At 40.8% G+C, this 20,048-nt stretch overlaps 1 protein-coding gene across 1 annotated transcript in view; it reads left to right on the forward strand.

Annotated features, from left to right (window-relative positions):
- The first annotated feature begins 6,596 nt into the window (after positions 1-6,596).
- The window catches only part of LOC114599337 (complement receptor type 1-like), a 100,966-nt gene continuing 87,514 nt past the window's right edge, over positions 6,597-20,048 (forward strand). Inside the window, exons 1-6 of the mRNA XM_077928130.1 lie at positions 6,597-6,992; positions 15,098-15,286; positions 16,508-16,696; positions 18,215-18,314; positions 19,478-19,563; positions 19,983-20,024. Coding sequence (XP_077784256.1) covers positions 6,926-6,992; positions 15,098-15,286; positions 16,508-16,696; positions 18,215-18,314; positions 19,478-19,563; positions 19,983-20,024 — 673 coding nt within the window. The 5' untranslated portion in view covers positions 6,597-6,925. The remainder of the gene's footprint in view (positions 6,993-15,097; positions 15,287-16,507; positions 16,697-18,214; positions 18,315-19,477; positions 19,564-19,982; positions 20,025-20,048) is intronic.

Here is a 20,048-nt window from a genome sequence, read left to right on the forward strand (position 1 = left end):
ACCTAAATCGAAAGAAGTTGCCTCAGTTCTAAACTGGTGTCTGTCACATGTAACAGACTGCATGAGGGTGAAGAAATGGAAACTTAATCCAGACAAGACAGATGTGCTCTTGGTCAGTTGCGAGGCAGAACAGGGAATAGGGATTCAGCCGGTGCTGGATGGAATGTAACACTCTCCCTGAATACACAGGACCACAATTTGGGTGTTCTCTTGCACCCAGCCCTGATAGGTGCTCATGTTCTTCAGTGGCCAGAAGTGTATTTGCACAGTTAAAGCTAGTGTGCCAGCCGTGCCTGTTCCTTGAGGTGTTGATTTGACACACCTTAGTTACATCCTGTTGGGATTACTGTAATGTGCTCTACATGGGGCCTTGTCAGTGTTCTCTTGTGTATACACACAGAGAAATGAATCTGACACCGATGAAGCTGTGCTGATCTGAACAGCTAAAGGGGAAAGAGCTGGGAAGCGGGGGACAGACTGTGTTCTAAGGCAGCAATGTGAACACACCCTGCGTTCACCTAACTCAGCCCAACCAAGGATATGAGGTTGATGATCTTGTAATAGATCAATATCATTATTGTTTTCTATCTGTCTTCTGGGCTCTGTATGCACAAAATTGGTATCTGAAGAAGTGTGCATGCATACGAAAGCTTATACCAAGAACAAACTTAGTTGGTCTCTAAGGTGCTACTGGACAATTTTTTATTTTTTTATTAATTGCTATAGTATAGGTAAAGAAAAAATATAGCATATAAAGTGAATCATACCAGCAAATAATAATTTCATATTCATATATCTATTCAGGTACAGAATAAGCTGTCTGCCACCTCATCCACCATGACACTATGGCACTGTTACTATGAATATTCAGTAGTAACAAATACATGTGCACAAGCATGCAAAAGATAAAAGCTGCAACAACCTATTAAATCAATGGCTGCTTTGATCATGCATGCCCTTTTTAAACACATTTTTGTTCTAGTTGCATTTGCTTTCATTTGCCATCTGTTTGGCATGCTTCTCTTCTGCTGAGCTACCCAATCATGAAGAAGTTCTGTACTTGGCAAGAGAATTTTAATGTGAGATAAGCCGACTTTGCTACTATCAGATGACTCCAGGCATATTTGAGTCTAGAATATAGATTGCATGCATGTGACTAGCTGAGCTAATGGCCCCTCCAGACGTCCTTTTCATTACACATTCCTGATGCTTTGTGCTTATTCTGCTTTCAATACAATAAATATTTATTGCTTGTAGCAAATACAATAAAATGCACAATAATAAAGGATACATAAATATACTCTCCAGTGAAAATAAAACCAGAATCATTATTAAAATCAATTATAAACTTTTTTTGAAGGTAGTTCTTAATTTTAACTTTCTCAAATTAACAAGCTTCCTTTACAAACCATTGATGCTTGGCTCAAAATTCTTGCTTAGATTTTATTCGCTGCAGCTGCAAACAATGCAATTTGATAGACTAATACAGTATATGTGCTCACATTCATCAGATAATACTGTTTTATCCTGCAAAAGCTTTGAGGTGGTCACACTGCTTCATTCCCAATCAGTGCATCTCCCATAGCTCCCTGCTGAAATTCTGTAAATATTTATACCACAAATGTACTGGTTTATTTTCATCCTGCTTTTGTTGTGCTGTAGCCCTTCTGGACAGCAACAGCGGGATAGCATTGGGATAACATCGCAGAAAAATCTAATGCAGGATAAATACACCACTAATGCACTTTCCGACAAGTCAAGAGCAAAGATACATAGAAGACAATGTGTTAAAGCACTAGTCTGGATGGGCCATAACATCTCATTCTTGATCTATAAACATGCACATTATGCATATTTTAAAACACAAGGCATGAGATTTCCAGCAGACTGACCACAGTTTTTGCAGTGGCAAGAGTAATGCCTCAGATGGAGGGAGTTTCTGTACAATGGTAAATCAGAAAGATATTTCAAACTTATGTCAGGTTCAAATTCCACTGGGAAGGGAATAACTTTATTGGGAAGGCTGAAGTTTTGCAGTGAGTTTTCAAGCCTGATATTTGAGCTAAAACAGAACTGTCAGGGGTTGTTTATTCATATATCTTCACCCCTGCCTTCTTAATTCCTGGCAAGAGTCTTATGTATTTTTCTCCCAGCCTGACTCCAATAGTGAAAGTGAGCTGCTCAGGGAGAAAAATATCTAAAGCAATGGAATGCAAAGAGGAAGAGCAGAGAAGGAAGAGGATTAATGTTGTTTTTGATGTTGACATTGAACTGCAGCCACCCTCTACTCCACCCTGCTGTACACATGAACAGAGCAGACATTTGAAAAACAGATGCAGAGGCCGCCATCAGGTCCACTTTACCTATTGAATAAACATAGCAAAAGGACAACAAAAAGGACAACAACCCCAGTTCAACAAATGAATCCCATCAGCAGAAGCCCCGTGCAAGGACTTTGGTTTGGGCAGTGGTGCTTTCTGCCCTCTCTTCCCCTGTGTCCATCAAAATGGGCTTGGGGGTGTCATGAGAGCCTCCAGAACAATGCAGCAGGGAGAGGGGGATTTTTCTGTCTGGCAAGCTAAAATGCTTGCCCAGACACAATGAGCATTGTAGAGCAACACTGAATTTCTCACAGTATCTTTTAAGGGCATGTGGCACTGCGTCTTTTGTATACATCAAAAAACTGATAGCAATATTGGCAACACATAGGACTCGGCTACATTCGTCACAATACTTTTTGAATGTGTTATAAACATGCAACACCAGATGGCACCAAAGAGCAAAAAGGAATTTATATGGATTTTTACATAAGCCTTTTTATCTTTTGTTGTAACCATTTAATTTCTGACTTATTTATAGCATTTTTAACCTGTGTCTAGATCCACCCATAGATGAAATAGTTTCTGACCCAATCGTTTACAGAAATGGATCCAACAGATCTTTACAGAAAGACTGCAGATACACAGTTAATCCAGTTAGGAGCTTTCTAAATGTTAATTCACCATTGTGAAGAACAAAAACTATGCTCAGTGTCAGCCTGGCCTTTGGTGGTACAGAAAGCTCCTTCTTCAGGTAATTTCTAATTTATTTCTGGGGCATGAAATAATTCACGCCATCAAACTGATTTACCAATTGTCAAAGACAGCAGTAAGAATGAATGGGCATGCCTCTTGATCCATTATAATATACAGAGGAATGGAACAAGATTGCTCCCCCTTCCCTCTGTTATTTGTTCTAGCTTCGAAGTCACTGGTGGTGGCATTAAGAGCCAACTTTAATAATAAAGGACCATAATAAAGGGAAAGGAACATTTAATAATTTTATTTGCTGACAATACGGTTGTAATGTTATCTGGTCCCTTGGTGGTTCGTATATAGTGCAAATAGTACAAAAAAAGTGGCTAGGATACAAATAAACTAAGCTATAAAAAGAATAAAAAATACTACAGACCTGACAAAATGATAGGATTTATATTGAGAGCGGGGCTTGAATCAGAAAGTGCTTTTTCTTAAAGGGAGAGGGAGGAAGGACCATATACATACTTATGAGGCAAACCAGTGGGAGGCAAATTTGGCCTTTGGGTAATAAAGATGAGGAAAAACCCTGGTTGGTACTGAAAAACAATGGTCTCTAGATGGAATACCTGTAACAACAGGTATTATTTTTTTCTCATTAAAAACTTGGGGCATGGAACCTAAACTGAGTTTGTAGCCCCTAATAAAAAACCAGAATTTTGGAAATTTAATCAAAGGTCAAACATTTAGTCCCCCCTCCCCCGCCCAATCTCCACTTCTCTTTTCTACCATCCACATTTTATGGTAAAAATCAATCCCAAAGTATCTTGTGATAAATTGCTATGTAGGCTTTATTATTTTTACAATAAAAATAAGGATGTGAACTTTTAGAAGAACAAGTGCATGACAAGTTAGCTCTTTTATTATAAAAGCTTTCATTAAGCAACAAGCAAGCAGAGAGTTGATTAATGCATCCAAGAAGATGGTCTCAGCATGAATCCAAAACCTGCACTAAAAACAATATAGAGATGATGCTATACTCCAGTCCAACTCTCTCTTATATGAACCTCCACTTTTCACCACAGTGATGGTGTTGTAAACAAATTAAATGCTCATACCTATATTTGTCCCATTTGGTTTGTGTGCCATCTACTGGCAGATTTATGGGATATGGTACTTCAGGAAATCAATTCACTCTCTAGATAGGACCTTATGCCAATACCTTCCCTAGCATTGTTAGGTTTCTGGGATGGATTATATGAAAAATGAATAGATAAAGAGTTGGTTGAGTTTTTTCTTAATTGAGGCTCAAATAGCTATTGCTAAAAAAATTGCAATTTGCTTAAGAGGTTTAGTTTATCAAATAAGGCCTGTTGCTGGGCTTTTTTCAGCGGGAACTCACGGGAACTCAGTTCTGGCTCCTCTCAGGTGAGCACTATTGCCATTCTAAGAGAATGAGGGAGGTGTTCATGGTGAGTTCTGGCACCTATTTTTCTAGAAAAAATGGCACTGTCTGTTGCAATGGCAGAAAAATTTGAACCAAGATTAAGACTGAGATAAAGGAATAGAGCTTTATCTTTTTTGTAAATAATGATAATATTCATACAGTTCCAGCAAAATATGCTAGTATCCTTTCCCCCCCTTTAGAATTTATAAGGAAATTTTCCCTAGGTAAACACTAAAAAGAGGAATAGTAATATGCCTTTTGACATATGACAGAATGTGTCATCATCAAACCCTCTGTGATTGCTCTCCTACTTAAGTTTGTATTACTTTGTTACAACATCTCTTATGCATGCAGATAGACAGAAAAATAGATATTTATAAAATGTTGGAACACAAATGGCAATATGTTCTTTTCTTTTTTGTGTTATAACTTAATTTTTTCTAACACTGTGTTTTTAAAATGAAAAATAATCACTATTTTTATAAGAACTTATTTTATATGCCTCAGAAAGTTGACAGTAATATTACACTTCAAAAGCACCTAACATTTTCAAAGCACTGTACAAATATTAAAAGAGTACCTCTGCCCCCCCCCTCCACCACACAACACAAAGAGCGAAAAAAGGATGGGGAGGGAAGAGGAAACACAAATAAAGGAGCAGGTACTTCTTCACTGCCAATGTTGGATTGGATAGGTTAGTCTCCCCTTGTGATTGAAAGCTATGTCAAAGCAATAAAGATCTGAAAGCAATGTTCATGGAATTGATAAAGAGCACAGTATTGGTTATTTCATTTTTTCCCTAATCTTGTTTAAAATTTTAAATAATGAAAAATGTATTATTGGTGGGCTTGTGTTTTGGAGTTTGTTTGCCCTTCATTGCACGGAATCAAATATTTGTTTTTTGGAATTTGACTATAAACAAACATTCATGTGTGAATGTACTTTGAGGGGGTTTGGGGGGGCGTTCTATGTGATTTCTGCTGATGCTGTGAATCCCTAGCCTCCCATTTGTGTACTTACACACAGAAAGGCTTCTGCAAGCAATTTGGCAAGGGCACACAAGTATCTGATTAATGTGGTTTTGCTTCTGACTGCTAGACCAGATGACTCAGTATACACTTGACGTTTAAAAAAAGAGTCTGCTTGGAAATGCCCTTAAGATGCATAAATCCCCAATTTGTTTATTAAAACTAAGCACTGGCATTACGTTGCTACCATAGTTTTGACTTTTCTGTGAAAACTGGAAATGGCCCAGCACTGCTGCTAAATCTGACAGTCAGGGAGTATTTTACTGTGCTAACAGACTCATACTATGTTTGGTACCTTAGTGCTGAGATCCGAAAGTCAGCATATTCCATTCTGTCCTGGCTCCATTCATGGCTGCCAGATTTTTGTTGGTGTGGGGCAGTGGTTATTTTGGAAGACCTAGGCTCAAATCATCACTCAAAATAGCACACAGCCACAAACCTCAATGGGTGACTTAAGTCTCAGCTTACCCTACCTCACAGACTTGCTGCGTTAATGTTTATTTTGCAGGTAGCAACAACATTTGCCAGCATGGCAACCAACTGTAACTGCTCACAGCACCCAGGATGTGGCAGAAGAACAGGATGTAACGGGAGAAATTTCTTTTATTTGTGAAAAAGAGGAACTCCACGGTTTAACGTAATTGCAATGTTGAGAACACAATAAGAGCCTGCTGTATCGGGCCAATGGCCCAGCGACAATTCTGAGGGCCAGCAGCCAGCCAGGCCTGGAGGGCCACATTTGGCCCCGGGCCCGAGGTTCCCTATGTGTAGTAAGCCTGTACATTCCCCAGGGCCTGACACTAATCTGAAATACAACATTGTTCAGGCACGAGTGAATATGAGACTCCTGGACTGCAGGGGGGTGGACTAGATGACCCTAGTGTCCCTTCCAACTCTGAAGCGAGTTCTACGATTCTATGTAGTTTTATCTTTGAGAAAAACATGACGGCATTCCCACACACGCCTTGCCAAAAAAACATCATCACCACCACCACACCTTAACATTCCGCTTTGGGGCGTAACCAGAAAACCGAGCGAGGCTAGAATTCTGGGCTGAGCCTTAAGGGTCTTTAAACTTTCAAATTCCCCAAACGAGTAACTATTTTCATCCTGTGGTAGCAACATCCTTGGCAAGTCTGACAACGAACCGCCGAACTTCGCCAGGCTTCACGTCATAGCGGGGAAAACAAAAACTGTGTGAGAGGAGAGAGGACCGAATGATTTCCTTGCAGCTTTTGCACTTCCCAGCGCGAAGAGGAGGAGGCGGGTTCCCCCTCGCGCGCCGCCGCAACCCCCTGAACCTCCCGCTCTCTCCGCCTCGAAGGATTCCTCCCCTCGAGGCCCCGCCCCGCGGACTCTCGCGGCGGCGTTCTTGGAAGCCTTAATCGCTCCCTGGAAGAGGCTCTTCTTGGAGGGCGCGGAAGCCGCGCGCTGCGATGCTCTCGCCGCCCAGCCTTGGCCCGAGGCTCCTCGTGCTTTCTGCACTACTTGCCGGCGTCCTGAGTGAGTAGCTGGAGGGAAAGCGGGAGCCGCGACTCGACAGAAGGGATCCCACCCCCTGCCCCTCGGAGCCACTGGGAGCAAGCTAGGAGCGCCCACCATCCTGCCCAACTTCAAATATTGGTTCTTTATACTGTAGGGAAGGATTTCCTCTACTTTTGAGAGAGAGAGAGAGAGTGTGTGTGTGTGTGTGTGTGTGTGTGTGTGTGTGTGTGTGTGTGTGTGTGTGATGGGCGCTCCTAGCTCCCAGTGGCTCAAAGGGGCAGGGAAACTTGGTACACCCACCCACACCCCATATATAAATATATATATATACATAAACACCAGCCCCACGCTTCAGCCTTCAGGTGTTGTAGAGCTACAACTCCCATCATCCCTGACCACTGGTCCTAGTAGCTAGGGAGGATGGGAGTTGTAGTGCAACATCTGGGGATTCGAGTTTGAGAAAGGCACATATCTGCACACACACACACACACACACACACACACACACACTTTTCTGCACCTGTTTAAGAACATTCCTATTTAGACAGACCTACCCAGCTGCTCAGAAAGTTGAGGTAATGTTAATCTGTTTTAGTATTTTAACTTTTGTACATTTTTAAAGTAGGGTTGTAATTTTTTTCTTGCTTTTACTGTCCTTTGTAAACCACTTTGGGTGTTTTTACAATCAAGCAGTGTATAAATTTTATAAAATAAACACACACACACACACACACGTAGTATAGTATTTCATCATATAGAATCATAGAATGGTAGAGTTGGGAGGAGTCCTGAGGGTCATCCAGTCCATCCTCCTGCATTGTGGGTATGTGGGGGGGGGTAGTATTTCATCATATATGCCTGTTGTTTTAACTATATAATTGGTAACTGGATTTGAGTAAATCTTACTGAGCAGCATAAGTAGGAATGCCAAGCGGAAACTAACAAGTATTATTCTGAATGATGTTTGAATGAACAAGCACATTTTTAATCTAGAATGGAATACTTTATAGTTAATCCAGTCACTAATAGTATGAATGGAGGGGTGGGGTAGGGAGAAAGAGACCAAAACAACTTCCCAGCCAAGTGGATGTCAAGCCTGTTTCTACCTTTTAACTCCCCTGATATTTCGTTCCTTTGTTTTTATTTGATATAATTTGCCTCACCCAAAGAGCACAAAAGAAAGAAAGAAAATACCAAATTGTTTCATAGAACTTATATACTTATAGAACTTAAAGTCACCCTAACTGGAGTGGTACTTCTTGGTAGTATGTTTCTGAAGGTCAGCTGCTGGAAATTGCAGGAGGGGAGCTTGGCCATTGTGAGAACAGGATTCTGGACTAGGTGGATCACTGGCCTGGTGCAACAGGCTTTTTCTTAAGTTGTTTTGTATATGGTGCAACTCAGGAATAGGTGAGGTCCCATTGACTGGGCCTTCTTAGAATGTGATATTTAAAGATGATGTATTACATTTTCACCAAGTAATTGGTTCTAATAACACAATATCCAAATAATCAGCTTAATCGAAATAATCTGCTGTTTGTGTTGTAAACTGCTTTGAGATCCTGTTTGGCAGAAAAGTATGGTGGAAATGGAAAAAAAACCCTGTCAGTAGTTTGTTGTTTAACTCTTGAAGCACATCTAATTTGATGGGAATAAACTACCTCCCGCCTCTCCCCCAAACCCCAACCACAACCACAACCATAGGTATCAGGGCTGAAATAAGTGCTGGAAATCATGATGACAATTTTGCTCTCCTTTCCTCTTGATTACTAGTGTTAGTGACCAAAAAAGAAAGCACATTCCTAAAGCAATTTCTACACTTTCAAGTTGTTGTTGTTGTTGTTCTCATCATCATTAATTACACACCCTCTACCAACAGGTCCCTGGTTAGGTTACAATTTAAAATTCAAAATTTAAAACAGTTAAAACAGTTAACAATCAAAGGAATAGAGTGGGCCCCAGAAACACACATCTCAAAGGTGGAGAGGTTCATCTTCAGCTTTTGCCGAAAGCTGAATAGTGAAGAAGCCAGACACATATCTGTGAGGAGGGAATTCCACAGTTTAGGGGATTCCACAGAGAATGCAATCTTCTGGGCCGACACCCCCCCCCCCCGAATTCCGAGGGCTGTGAAACTCCCAAGAGCTTCCCCTCTGCTGATCTTAACACCTGTGAGGTTCTGCAGGGAAGGTCTTTCAGGCTATGTGGGGCCTAAGTTATTTAGGGCTTAAAACACTAAAGTGAGTACTATACAGTGGTACCTCAGGTTACATACGCTTCAGGTTACATACGCTTCAGGTTGAACACTCCGCTAACCCAGAAATAGTGCTTCAGGTTAAAAACTTTGCTTCAGGATGAGAACAGAAATCACGTAGCTGCAGCAGCGGGATGCCCTATTAGCTAAAGTGGTGCTTCAGGTTAAGAACAGTTTCAGGTTAAGAACGGACCTCCGGAACGAATTAAATACTTAACCTGAGGTACCACTGTAAATTGAACCCAGAAATGAACTGGCAGTCAGTGCAGCTCTTTTGGAACAGGGCCTATATGAGGTGATGTTCAGAGGTTATTTTAATATAATCCAGTTTGAGGGAGTACATGGTTCTGGGGCAGTTAGCACAGTATTTAAGTGTGCTCTGTACCATTCTGTTCAAAAAGACAGTGAATTATTATTATTATTTAAAATTATTCATCTTTTTTTACCAAGGTAATTCAAAGCAACTTTCAATATATGTACATACAAACACATACATTGAAACCAGCATAAAAGAAAAGAAAAAATAAAGACCCTAAAGGAAAATCCTATTTTTTAAAAGGCAGGATTAAAACATTCCACCCACTCAAGGCCAAAGATAATTAAAAGGCAAAAGCCTGGTTAAAAATGATTTTATATAATGTTGGTGCCAGAACATTCCACAAACAGGGAGTCACCACTGAAAAGGTCCATTCTCACATTGCCACCCTCCAGATCTTCCAGGTGACGAAAGCCAGGTCCAGAGTGCTTTACAGGGAGAGGTAGTCTTTGAGGTATTGGGGTCCTGAACTGCATAAGGCTTTATAGGTCAAAAGCAGCACTTTGAATTGGGCTTGGAAACTTAACTGGTAACCAGTGTAGTCAGGCCAGGATTGGTGTTATGTGCTCAAGCCATCTTGCCCTATTGAGCAATCTGACCACTGAATTCTGCACCAACTATGATTTCTGAATCACCTTCCATTGCAGTCCTATGTGCAGTGATCTAACGTAGACAACAGAAGATAGGCTGTCCCTGCCCAAATAAGAGTATAGTTGGGCCTGGGCCGCCATCTGAAGCTGATGGAGGGGAGGGCACTCTGCACCACCAGGGCCACAACAGTGATGGATCCAGAAGTACTCCCAAACTACTACCTGCTTGTTTGGAGGGAATGTAATGCCATCAAGAGGAGGCTTCCCCCCATCCATCCAGTCTAGGGAACCACCCACAAACTCCATCTTATCTGCATTGAGCTTTGCTAAGCATGGGCATGAGACTGCTCAGCCGGAAATCAGCTTTTTATCAGAAAGCAGTGATAAGTTAATTGCTGAAAAAGCAGTTGCCTCTACAACAGCTGCCACAACGAACTTGCAGGGACTTTTCAAGTACCAGTGCTGTGTGAATATAAAATGGAAGAATGGTATAAAGAGGTGTGGGATGTAGCTATTAATGATAAATTAACATGTGCTATTAAGGTAAGGTGGGGAATATACAGGAGAAATGGTTCTGATGAGATATGGAAGGTATTTGTAGAATTTGCACTGTTAAAAAGGAAAGGGGTCAGACTATCACATTTTTATTTTTATTTGTTTATTATTATTACTTTGTTAAAATTAGAAATAAATAAAATTAAATTTAAAAAACAGTTGCATCTACAACAGCTGCCACAAAGAACTTGCAGGGACTTTTCAAGTACCGGTGCTGTGTGCTGGTGGTGAGTTTAAATTATGGGAAATATCCAACAAAATAGTTCCATTAGCCCAAGCATTTCTGTTTGCACGGTGTAGTGGAACATCCTCTCCTTTTCCTCTCCCTGTATGCTCCCTAAATATGCTCCAGAAAGGAAGAACCCTAAACTACTTTAGGAGGTGTGCAGGGAGAGAGAAAGGGGAAGTTATATTGCGGAACCAGAAGTCCTTCTGTTACCTGAGTGACTTCATTGGATACTGCCCGTTGACTTAGAGATATTTTTGTTACTGCTGTATGTTTAGTCACATCCTTCCAATGATTCAGCATTGCAAGCTGAAGAAGAACTTTTATAACTGTTGAGGGGAAAGAGTATATGTAATTATGCATACTCAAGCACAGCCCGCTAGTGACATCATCATGTGTTTTATATCCTTAAAGAATACTCCTTCAAAAGCTTTGATGTATTGAAATTTGGTGTATCTATCTTGGACCGGGAGGATGGCATCGATTAAGATGTGTATTCTCCCGAGACTGCTATTTCTGTTCCAGAACTTACCAGTTATAAAAGGTACTGCCTGTTTTAAGAATTGGCAAAGGATTCTGACCAAATATATTTGGCAGGAGAAAAAACCCAGGGTGAAACTTAAATACTTGATGGATTCCAGGGAGAGAGGTGGCTTTGGCGTACCAAACTTAAGGCTTTATTATGAGGCGGCATGCCTACTTTGGATAAAAGATTGGGCCACTTTGAAAGATACAGATTTATTAGACCTGGAAGGATTTGATCTAAGATTTGGGTGGCATGCCTACCTCTGGCAGGAGAAGGATAAAGTTCATAGAGGCTTCTATAACCATATAGTTAGAGGGTCTCTTTTAGAAGTTTGGAATAGGAAGAAAAACTTGATTGAACAAAACACCCCTTGGTGGCTTTCACCTGTGGACATCATCAAAATAAAGAAATTAAACATGATAGGCAAAAGGTGGACGTATGAGGATCTTCTAATTAAATCAGAAGAAGGGTGGAAGTTAAGGCCGCCTGACGAATTGAAAGAGAAAATTAAGGACTGGTTTCACCTGCACCAAATTAATGCATTATGGAGTGAACATAAGAGAACAGGCATGGGTGAAAATAAATCTAGATTTCAAGTGGAGATTCTAGAGAGTAATAACAAACTACTCTCCAAAATGTATAGGCAACTGCTGGAAAGTGAAAATAAGGAAGAGCTGATTAAAGAGGTAATGATTAAATGGAATAAAGATCTAGGATACGAGTTAGGATATGACAAATGGCAAACTCTGTGGAAGAAAGGTATGAGATTTACTGCGTGTGCTGACCTACGTGAGAACCTATATAAGATGATGTATCATTGGTACCTGACCCCGGCAAGATTAGGGAGAATGTATAGAACAGCAGATAACACTTGCTGGAGGTGTAAAGACAAGGTAGGGACTTTCCTCCATATCTGGTGGACCTGTGAGGAAGTGAAAGGTTTCTGGGGACAAATTTTTGAGGAGTTAAAGAAAATTCTGAAGTACAATTTCCCCAAGAAACCGGAAGCGTTCCTCTTAGGGGTGATTGGGGAGGAAATAAAAAAGACGGACCAGACCTTCTTCCAATACGCCACCACTGCAGCGAGGATTTTAATAGCAAAGAAATGGAAATCCCTCGAAGTACCCACAATGAGAGAGTGGCAGGTGAAATTGTATCAATATCTGGAATTGGCGAGACTTACACAATATATCAGGCGGGATAATCCCGTTAAAAAGAAAGAGGACTGGTCCAAATTTTTAAGTTATCTTGAGACCAATCTGGGAATTAATAACTTAACAGTAGACGATGTTTAACTCCTATGACATGTAAAGATAAAATGAAAATAACTGCAGAAGACTTATGTAGAATATTTAATCCAAAGCTGAGGTTAATGGAAGTCAAATGTTTGTAAGGGTATGACTGGAAATTTTTCCTTGTGTTTTTTTTTTTCTCTCTCTAGGTGTATGTGTCTTTTCTCACTGTTTGTTTTGTGTTTTCTATTACACAATTTTTTTTCTTTGTATGTGTAATTTTATGTGCTTGTAATAAAGTTTGTAAAAAAAAAAAAGAAGAAGAAAAAAAAAAGAAATTTGGTGTATTGAAATTTGGCCAAGATGCCTAATGCTTGGATACTGTGTGTGAGAGAGAGCATGTAGAGTAGGGAAGAAGTGGCACTGAGACAGTGTTCTGGTTGGATACAAATGTTTGGCCAATGTGAGTAACCTTGGCAATGGCCTCTTGTGCGTCTGCAAAGCTGACAACACTTGTAAACAGTTGGTGGTTAGGAGTGGCTATTTCCACTGTGATAATAGGATGCTGCACTAGATGTCTCACTGAGCTGATCCAGCAAAGGATTATTAGATTCTTACAGCTTTTGCCAAATGCTGATCCCGGCATGCCCTAATATGCTCTGGAGGGTCTCCTATCCCTACAGACCTGATTTTGAGGGCATGCAGGGGGCTGGAGGTTACAGGAAAATAGAGTTAATTTTGATGTGCACATGGAAGCCTGTTGTGTAGGCAGAGCAGCACTGTTGGATAAATAAGGTTTGTGGTGAGCCCTGTGATGCTTGGCTGGTAATGCTGCAATCATATATGTTAGTGTAATGCTCTTGTCTCCACGTTTCTCCCAGCTGCAATAACAAAATTACTTATTAAAAAGCTCCGTGGCTTTTCTGGAAATATTGTGAGCACAGGAAACACGATTTTGCTAACTCTTGTTTTCTTTTCTTCTCCTCCCCCCTCCCAGCTTTTTTAAAGTTCAATTTGCAAGCATCTTAAATGTGGGTTAAGTGTGGCATTGTGCCAACAGCTGGTTCCTGGGCACGCTGGTGGTTTGTCATTCTTGGTCTCACCACAAACTGACATGGCATTTTGCTGTCTGAGGCAAAGATCTGGCTAGCTTCCTACATTATTCCATGCCCAAAAGCTCACTGGACTAGCAGCTGATATTCAACAGGTTCCATCACAGCGCCGAGGGAAGTTGGTAGCCTTAGAGGGGCAGAGGCATACATAGGCAGTTCTTTCCTCCAACACTTTTAAGACTGTAAGCCCATTCCATCCCCAGGGCTGAAAGTGCGCACAGAATGGTCACCTGTATACAATGCAGCAGCAATTTTATTTATTTATCAAAAGTATTTATAATCCACCCTTCACCTAAAGGCCTCTTCAAAATCAAAAATTTCAAAATCAGACTTCACCATAAATCTAAAAAAAGCATAAAACAACCCATCACAAAATCCAAAACAAAGACTGAAAAGCAGCAGCCCCAACCAAAATACACAAATCCCTTGCACACTTTCCCCCTCCACAAGGACATAGGCAAAGAGCTGCATTTCCATCAAAATGAAAGCAATGTGGTGGTGAGACACACCTCAGAAGAGAGGGTAAAGCAGAGAACGCCCCACCATGCACCTCTGCACCACAGTGCTTATTAGGCATGGGAACCGCCAGCAAGGTTTCCCTGGCAGATCTGGAAACTATGGTAGGCCAGTATGGCAGCAGAATAACATGCGCACAAATGTAATGCTTGCTAAAGTGCATGTCCTGGGCTGGCTGCCATTCTGCCTGCTCACTCAAACAGAGGACTTTCCCAGCACTACTGCCTATGACATATTGGGAGGTGACCAGATGAGAAAACCGGCTAATCCTGCCCAACTCAGAAACAAGCAGGTTTCATTGTCATTTCAGGAGATTGGAAAAAGCTAAATACATGTAGGTATTGAGGGTGGGAACCAATAAAAACCACAGGAATCAGCTACCTCACTTTGCCTAATAGTAAGGTCAGCTTTGCCTGATCTGTTTGGTTTTTTATTCTTACAGCTATTGCAGAGGCTAAAATAGAGAATTAGATTGGCTGAGACTCTTGGGATAAATGACTCTATGTTAGTTCATTTCCCCTTTGCTAAATAGGGACTGTCTCAGGTTTGGGAAGATGGATGGATGAGATACTGGTTGTTAAAAGGTTTGTGCATTTAAGGTGTTTTATAAGCGCTTGGCCATCCTTGCAATATACATCTAAAACAAAATACAGTATTCTGCATGAAAGCTGAATGAAACTGAACAAGGTAATGATGTGTGTTTCTGCCAGTTCTCAAGGTAAATCCATAGTATTATTTTTTGAATACAATACCAGCAATGCATTGATTTAACAGCAATATTTTCTGCCTATCATAGGTGATTGTGGCCCTCCACCAGTCATTCGCAATGGAGTCCCTCATAAGAATATTGAGGGCGCATCTTTCCCTCCAGGCTCAACGGTAATTTACAAGTGTCTGGGCAACTTTTTTAATGTCTATGGAAAAGTAGATGTTGTAACATGTCTCCCAGATTCAAAGTGGTCACACATAGAACAGTTTTGTGTGGGTAAGTGTTTATTTTTTTAATGTACCTATCCTTGACATATTGTTATGGGGGGGGAGAGGGGGTTGTTTTTGGCTTTTTAAATGACTATTCATTTTAGAATCAAGGGTGACATCTTGTTTAATTCATGTATTGATGGATTTTAAGCAAATGTTTTATATCCCATTGTTCTACAGGTTCTCAGGGTGTCTTACAATTGCATTGCTGCTGCCGTTTTCCCTGCCTCTGCCACCGACTGCTGCTGCTGTGGCAGATGCAGTAGTGGCTCCCACTTTGGCCGTGCCAGCCTCAGCCATGCCGCAGCCTGGCTGGCAGGAGATTTGCTTGGTCCACCACCAAGCTTGATGAGCTGGGCTAGGTGCTTGGGCGTCTCCCAGTTGTGCACGTGTGCGATGTCACAGGTGCTCATTACATCCCGTGCAAGTGACGTCACAGGCGTGCCCCACGCTTGTGATGTCACAGGTGTGTGGCACGGCACTGAGCCCCTCCAATATTGGGCCCAAAGTGATTCCTCTTGTCACCCTCCCTCACTTTCAGGGAGGGAGGAAGTTAGGGTTATTTCCTGGACTTAAGTTAGTTGGATACAACCCCTTATTGTGTATGCCCTCCAAAATATTCTGCATGAGGTTTTGCTGGAGCAGATACGCCTAACATTATGAAACAATTAAACGGAATGTGATATGCAGTCCTGGACTCTTTAAAAAGCAGTTAAGCAGTGTCCAAGCTGATCTCTGCAATCCGCCTTCCCGGAGGTTTGCTTTCCCCGATAATGATGGATGGAGGTTTCTTCAGAACATCTGAAGTTTGTTCTCTGACTTCCTCCTAATCAGAGAGTCGGGTTCGGCTGTCAGATTGAGACCTGACTGCCTTAAATAACTGCAGCTGAATATTATTATATTTTATGTAAAAAATAAATAAATAAAAATACATTTTTTAAAAAAACTGGCAGGTAAAACCACATTTTCCTAAAATTCAGCTAAAACTCCTTGGAGTGACTCTCAGCTCCTCGTTGAAATGGCAGAGTAATACCAGCAGCCCACAAATGGCTCAGCAATCAGGAAGGTATTTATCTGGCAGCAAAATGCCGACAGTGCCAGTAACCTGCATTTGTCACGTAATGCAGTATTGCAATCAAAAGGTTCAAAAATCAAAAGGAAAAGTCTCTTTCTCTGTCAAATCCTTCCCAGCATATTTCCCCATTCTTTTGTCTGCTTTTGTTGCCAGGCAGTTGCATGAGCCCACCAAGGTCCACATTTGCTCAAGTAAAGAAAGGGCAAAGGAAGGATTACTATATTGCCAACACCACTGTGGCCTATATCTGCCGCCAAGGTTACGACACTATCCCTGAAATAACTCCTGTTATTACTTGTCGTGAGAATTACACTTGGACAGAAATCCCAGCTTTTTGTAAAGGTCAGTATCTTGTTGCAGTTAACTTCAAGATCACACAGTTGAAATCTTGTTTTCATCTGTAATATGTTTAGAAGAGTATGATACTGTACTGCCGTACCTCAGAATTTGAATAGAATACATTCCGGAAGTCCGTTCAACTTCTGAAACGTTCAACTTCCAAAGTGAAGCTTCTGATTGGCTACAGGAAGCTCCTAGCCCCCAGAGCAGGAGAAAATAAGCTTGCTTCATCCTCTGTGTGGCATGACAGCCCTTTAGATATTTGAATACAGCTATCATATCTCCTCTCAGTCTCTCTTTTCCAGGCTAAACATACCCAACTCCCTGAGCTGTTCCTCATAAGGCGTGGTTTCCTGACCCTTGATAATCTTGGCTACCCTCCTCTGCAAACATTGCAGCTTGTCAATGTCTTCCTTAAATGTTGGTGCCCCGAACCAGACACAGTACTCCAGGTGTGGTCAGCCTGTTACTTCTGTTGATGTAGCCAAGAATACCATTAGCTTTTTTTGCTGCTGCATCACACTGCTGACTTGTGTTAAGCTTGTGGTATACAGTGGTGCCTCGCAAGACGAAATTAATTCGTTCCGCGAGTTTTGTCGTCTTGCGATTTTTTTCGTCTTGCGAAGCACGGTGTTGGAAAAGTTTTGGAAAAACTTCAAAAATCACCAAAGTCTTCAAAAGCCTCAAAAAAGGCTACCACTCCGCGTGCTATGAATTGCTCCTCGAAGTCAAGTTGCAACTGTATTAACGGTGTTAAGAAAAAGGAAACAAACTTGCAAGACGTTTCCGTCTTGCGAAGCAAGCCCATAGGGAAAATCGTCTTGCGAAGCAGCTCAAAAAACCCTTTCGTCTTGCGAGTTTTCCGTCTTGCGAGGCATTCGTCTTGCGAGGTACCACTGTACTAGATCCTAGATCTTTTTCACATGTAATTTTCAATTAACCACAGTATACTATGTAACAAGGACCCATAATGTAACCTTGACTATGGTTACTTTCAGCAAGGTAGGATAACCTATAGTTGGTACAAGACACTGCAAACTGCAGGCCAGCTGTTGTGGTAGTGGAGTGTGTGAGCCTGTTTGCTTTAGCATATTCATGCACCACTAAAGCATTGTTTGCTGTCTTAATGTGATGTATGGATATAACCACAGACTTGAAATACATTTAATTTGCTTTTGATTTGGTTGGAACAACAACAGCCTTTTAACAATAGCAATTCCATGATCTGTCAAGCAATTGAGCATGCTTAAAGCCATTAATTTCAATGGACTTTTTATATCTAAAAGCCTTGTGTATTTTTTGTCACCCACCTCCAAACCCTGAATCAGCTTTCTTGTTAATTTCTTCTCACTTAAAGGGCAACTTTTCTAACACTGTAAGGGGCTGCTTCTTGAAAACATAGGCAGATCATAAGCTATCTTAGTTACCCTTTGAACCTGGGGCAGAATATTTGATGAATCAAATTGTCAATGAATGCCATATCCATATAATCCTAATATGCTGATTCTCACCTTTCTGTAGGAAAATCATGTGGTGATCCAGGAAAACCAGAACATGGTGATGCTGTTATTCTAACTAATCTCCTGTATTTGGCAAAAGTAAATTTCACATGTGAAGATGGGTGCGTGTTGACTTGGCTCTGTTAGCAAGTCCTAATTAATACATAAAATTTAATGGGTGAATTCTGGAGAACAAATCTATAGTTTACCTTTTTTTAAAAAAACCCACAACCAATAACCTAAGAGTTGAGGCAATCATGCCAATAGTACTTTCTTAAAATAAACTTCAGAGAAGCTAAGCACAGCTCTCTCCCATAAATGTTATGGTAGTAAGTATGATACGTTCCTATTTATTCTGATAGGACGAAGTTTTTCCTCAGTAAACTGGAATAAGCAAACCAAATGTGGTGCATTGCAAAATAAACCAGCTCTGAACTTCCTTGTCAACTATTTCACAAAGGACCTCGCAGGAAGAATGCAATAAAATACATTCCACAAGTGTTGAATATGCTACATTCTTCAAGTGGAAAGTAATGCTCTTCTCTACCCACTTTTTTAAAAGTTGCTATTCTGAAGAATTTAAGCACCTAGAGTTTGAGATAGACCAAAGAGAAACTGTTTGTTAATCTAACAGAGTTAAGGGTTCTTGGCCCTGCCTTATTCTTGTGTTGGGTTTATTTTGCAAATTTATTATCAGATGATTAATGCTAAATTGTATAAGATTTACTGTATGACAGCATCAGGTTTTGGGAGACCTTCAGCCAACTTTAATAGGTCTCGTAACTGTCCAGGAGTGGCAGAGCATTGCCTGATGATACAGAGGGTAGCAGAGGGAAGCAGGATATCAGAAGCACTTGCTCTGTGATAAGGAATTCTATGATGAACCATGCATGGGCCCATTTGCACTGTCCATCTAAAGCAGTGTAAGTCCTGGAAACCATGGTTTGTTAAGGATTCTGAGCATTGTTAGGAGACCCCTTTCAAAGAGCTACAATTCTCAGAGTGGTTTAATAATCAATTCCTCTTCCTTAGGGAACTCTGGGAACTGTAGCTCACAATAACGTTTATAAACAAAGATGATAGAACCTTCATTTATGGGGAATAATAGGGAAAAAACATTTAAACTGCAATGCAGAGACAATAAAAATCTCTCTGTTAGGATGCACAGCTAACTTCTAATTTTGCTTGATATCGGTAAAGTGCATGCTTCAAAATTAAGAGTTATTAAAGGAACCGCTGAAGAATTATGTATAAAGGTGCACCTTGTACTTTTCCTTTTATTTAGGTACACATTAAATGGATCACCTACTACTCAGTGTCAGTGGAAGAAAGATCATGTTGAATGGAGCCAGAAGCCTCCAGAATGTCAACGTAAGATTCTCTTGTGACAGATACCAGATTAATTAGAACTGACCACCTTATATTGTGCCACCTAACAGCAACTAAAGTCTCCAAGGGGAGCCAAGGAAAAGCCATTATTCTTCATAGAAAAAAATGCCAATAGACTCTCATATCTGCAGTAAGAATATGAGGATGCCAGGAAGTATTGCAGAGGGAAACCCTTCTAGCTGGCATGCTCATCTTCTCTGGTACAGAGTTGTTGTTTATGTATATGGCGTGCATCTGTATATGCTTGATAACCACAGAGAGTTTTAATTGCATCACTCATGTCATAGGCCATAGAAACTGACAGCCCTCCGTTACACTAGATTAAGGAGTAGCAAAAGCTTTAAATTGTAATGTTTTATAAGAGCGAGAACTAAATATGCCTGTATGTGCCTCTTATACAGGGCTAATTGAGAAACCCACAGAAGATGGTACAAACACAACAGGTTAGAAACAAATTATTTAATTGC

Source organism: Podarcis muralis, chromosome 5 (assembly GCF_964188315.1).
Source record: "Podarcis muralis chromosome 5, rPodMur119.hap1.1, whole genome shotgun sequence".
Classification (NCBI taxonomy): domain Eukaryota; kingdom Metazoa; phylum Chordata; class Lepidosauria; order Squamata; family Lacertidae; genus Podarcis; species Podarcis muralis.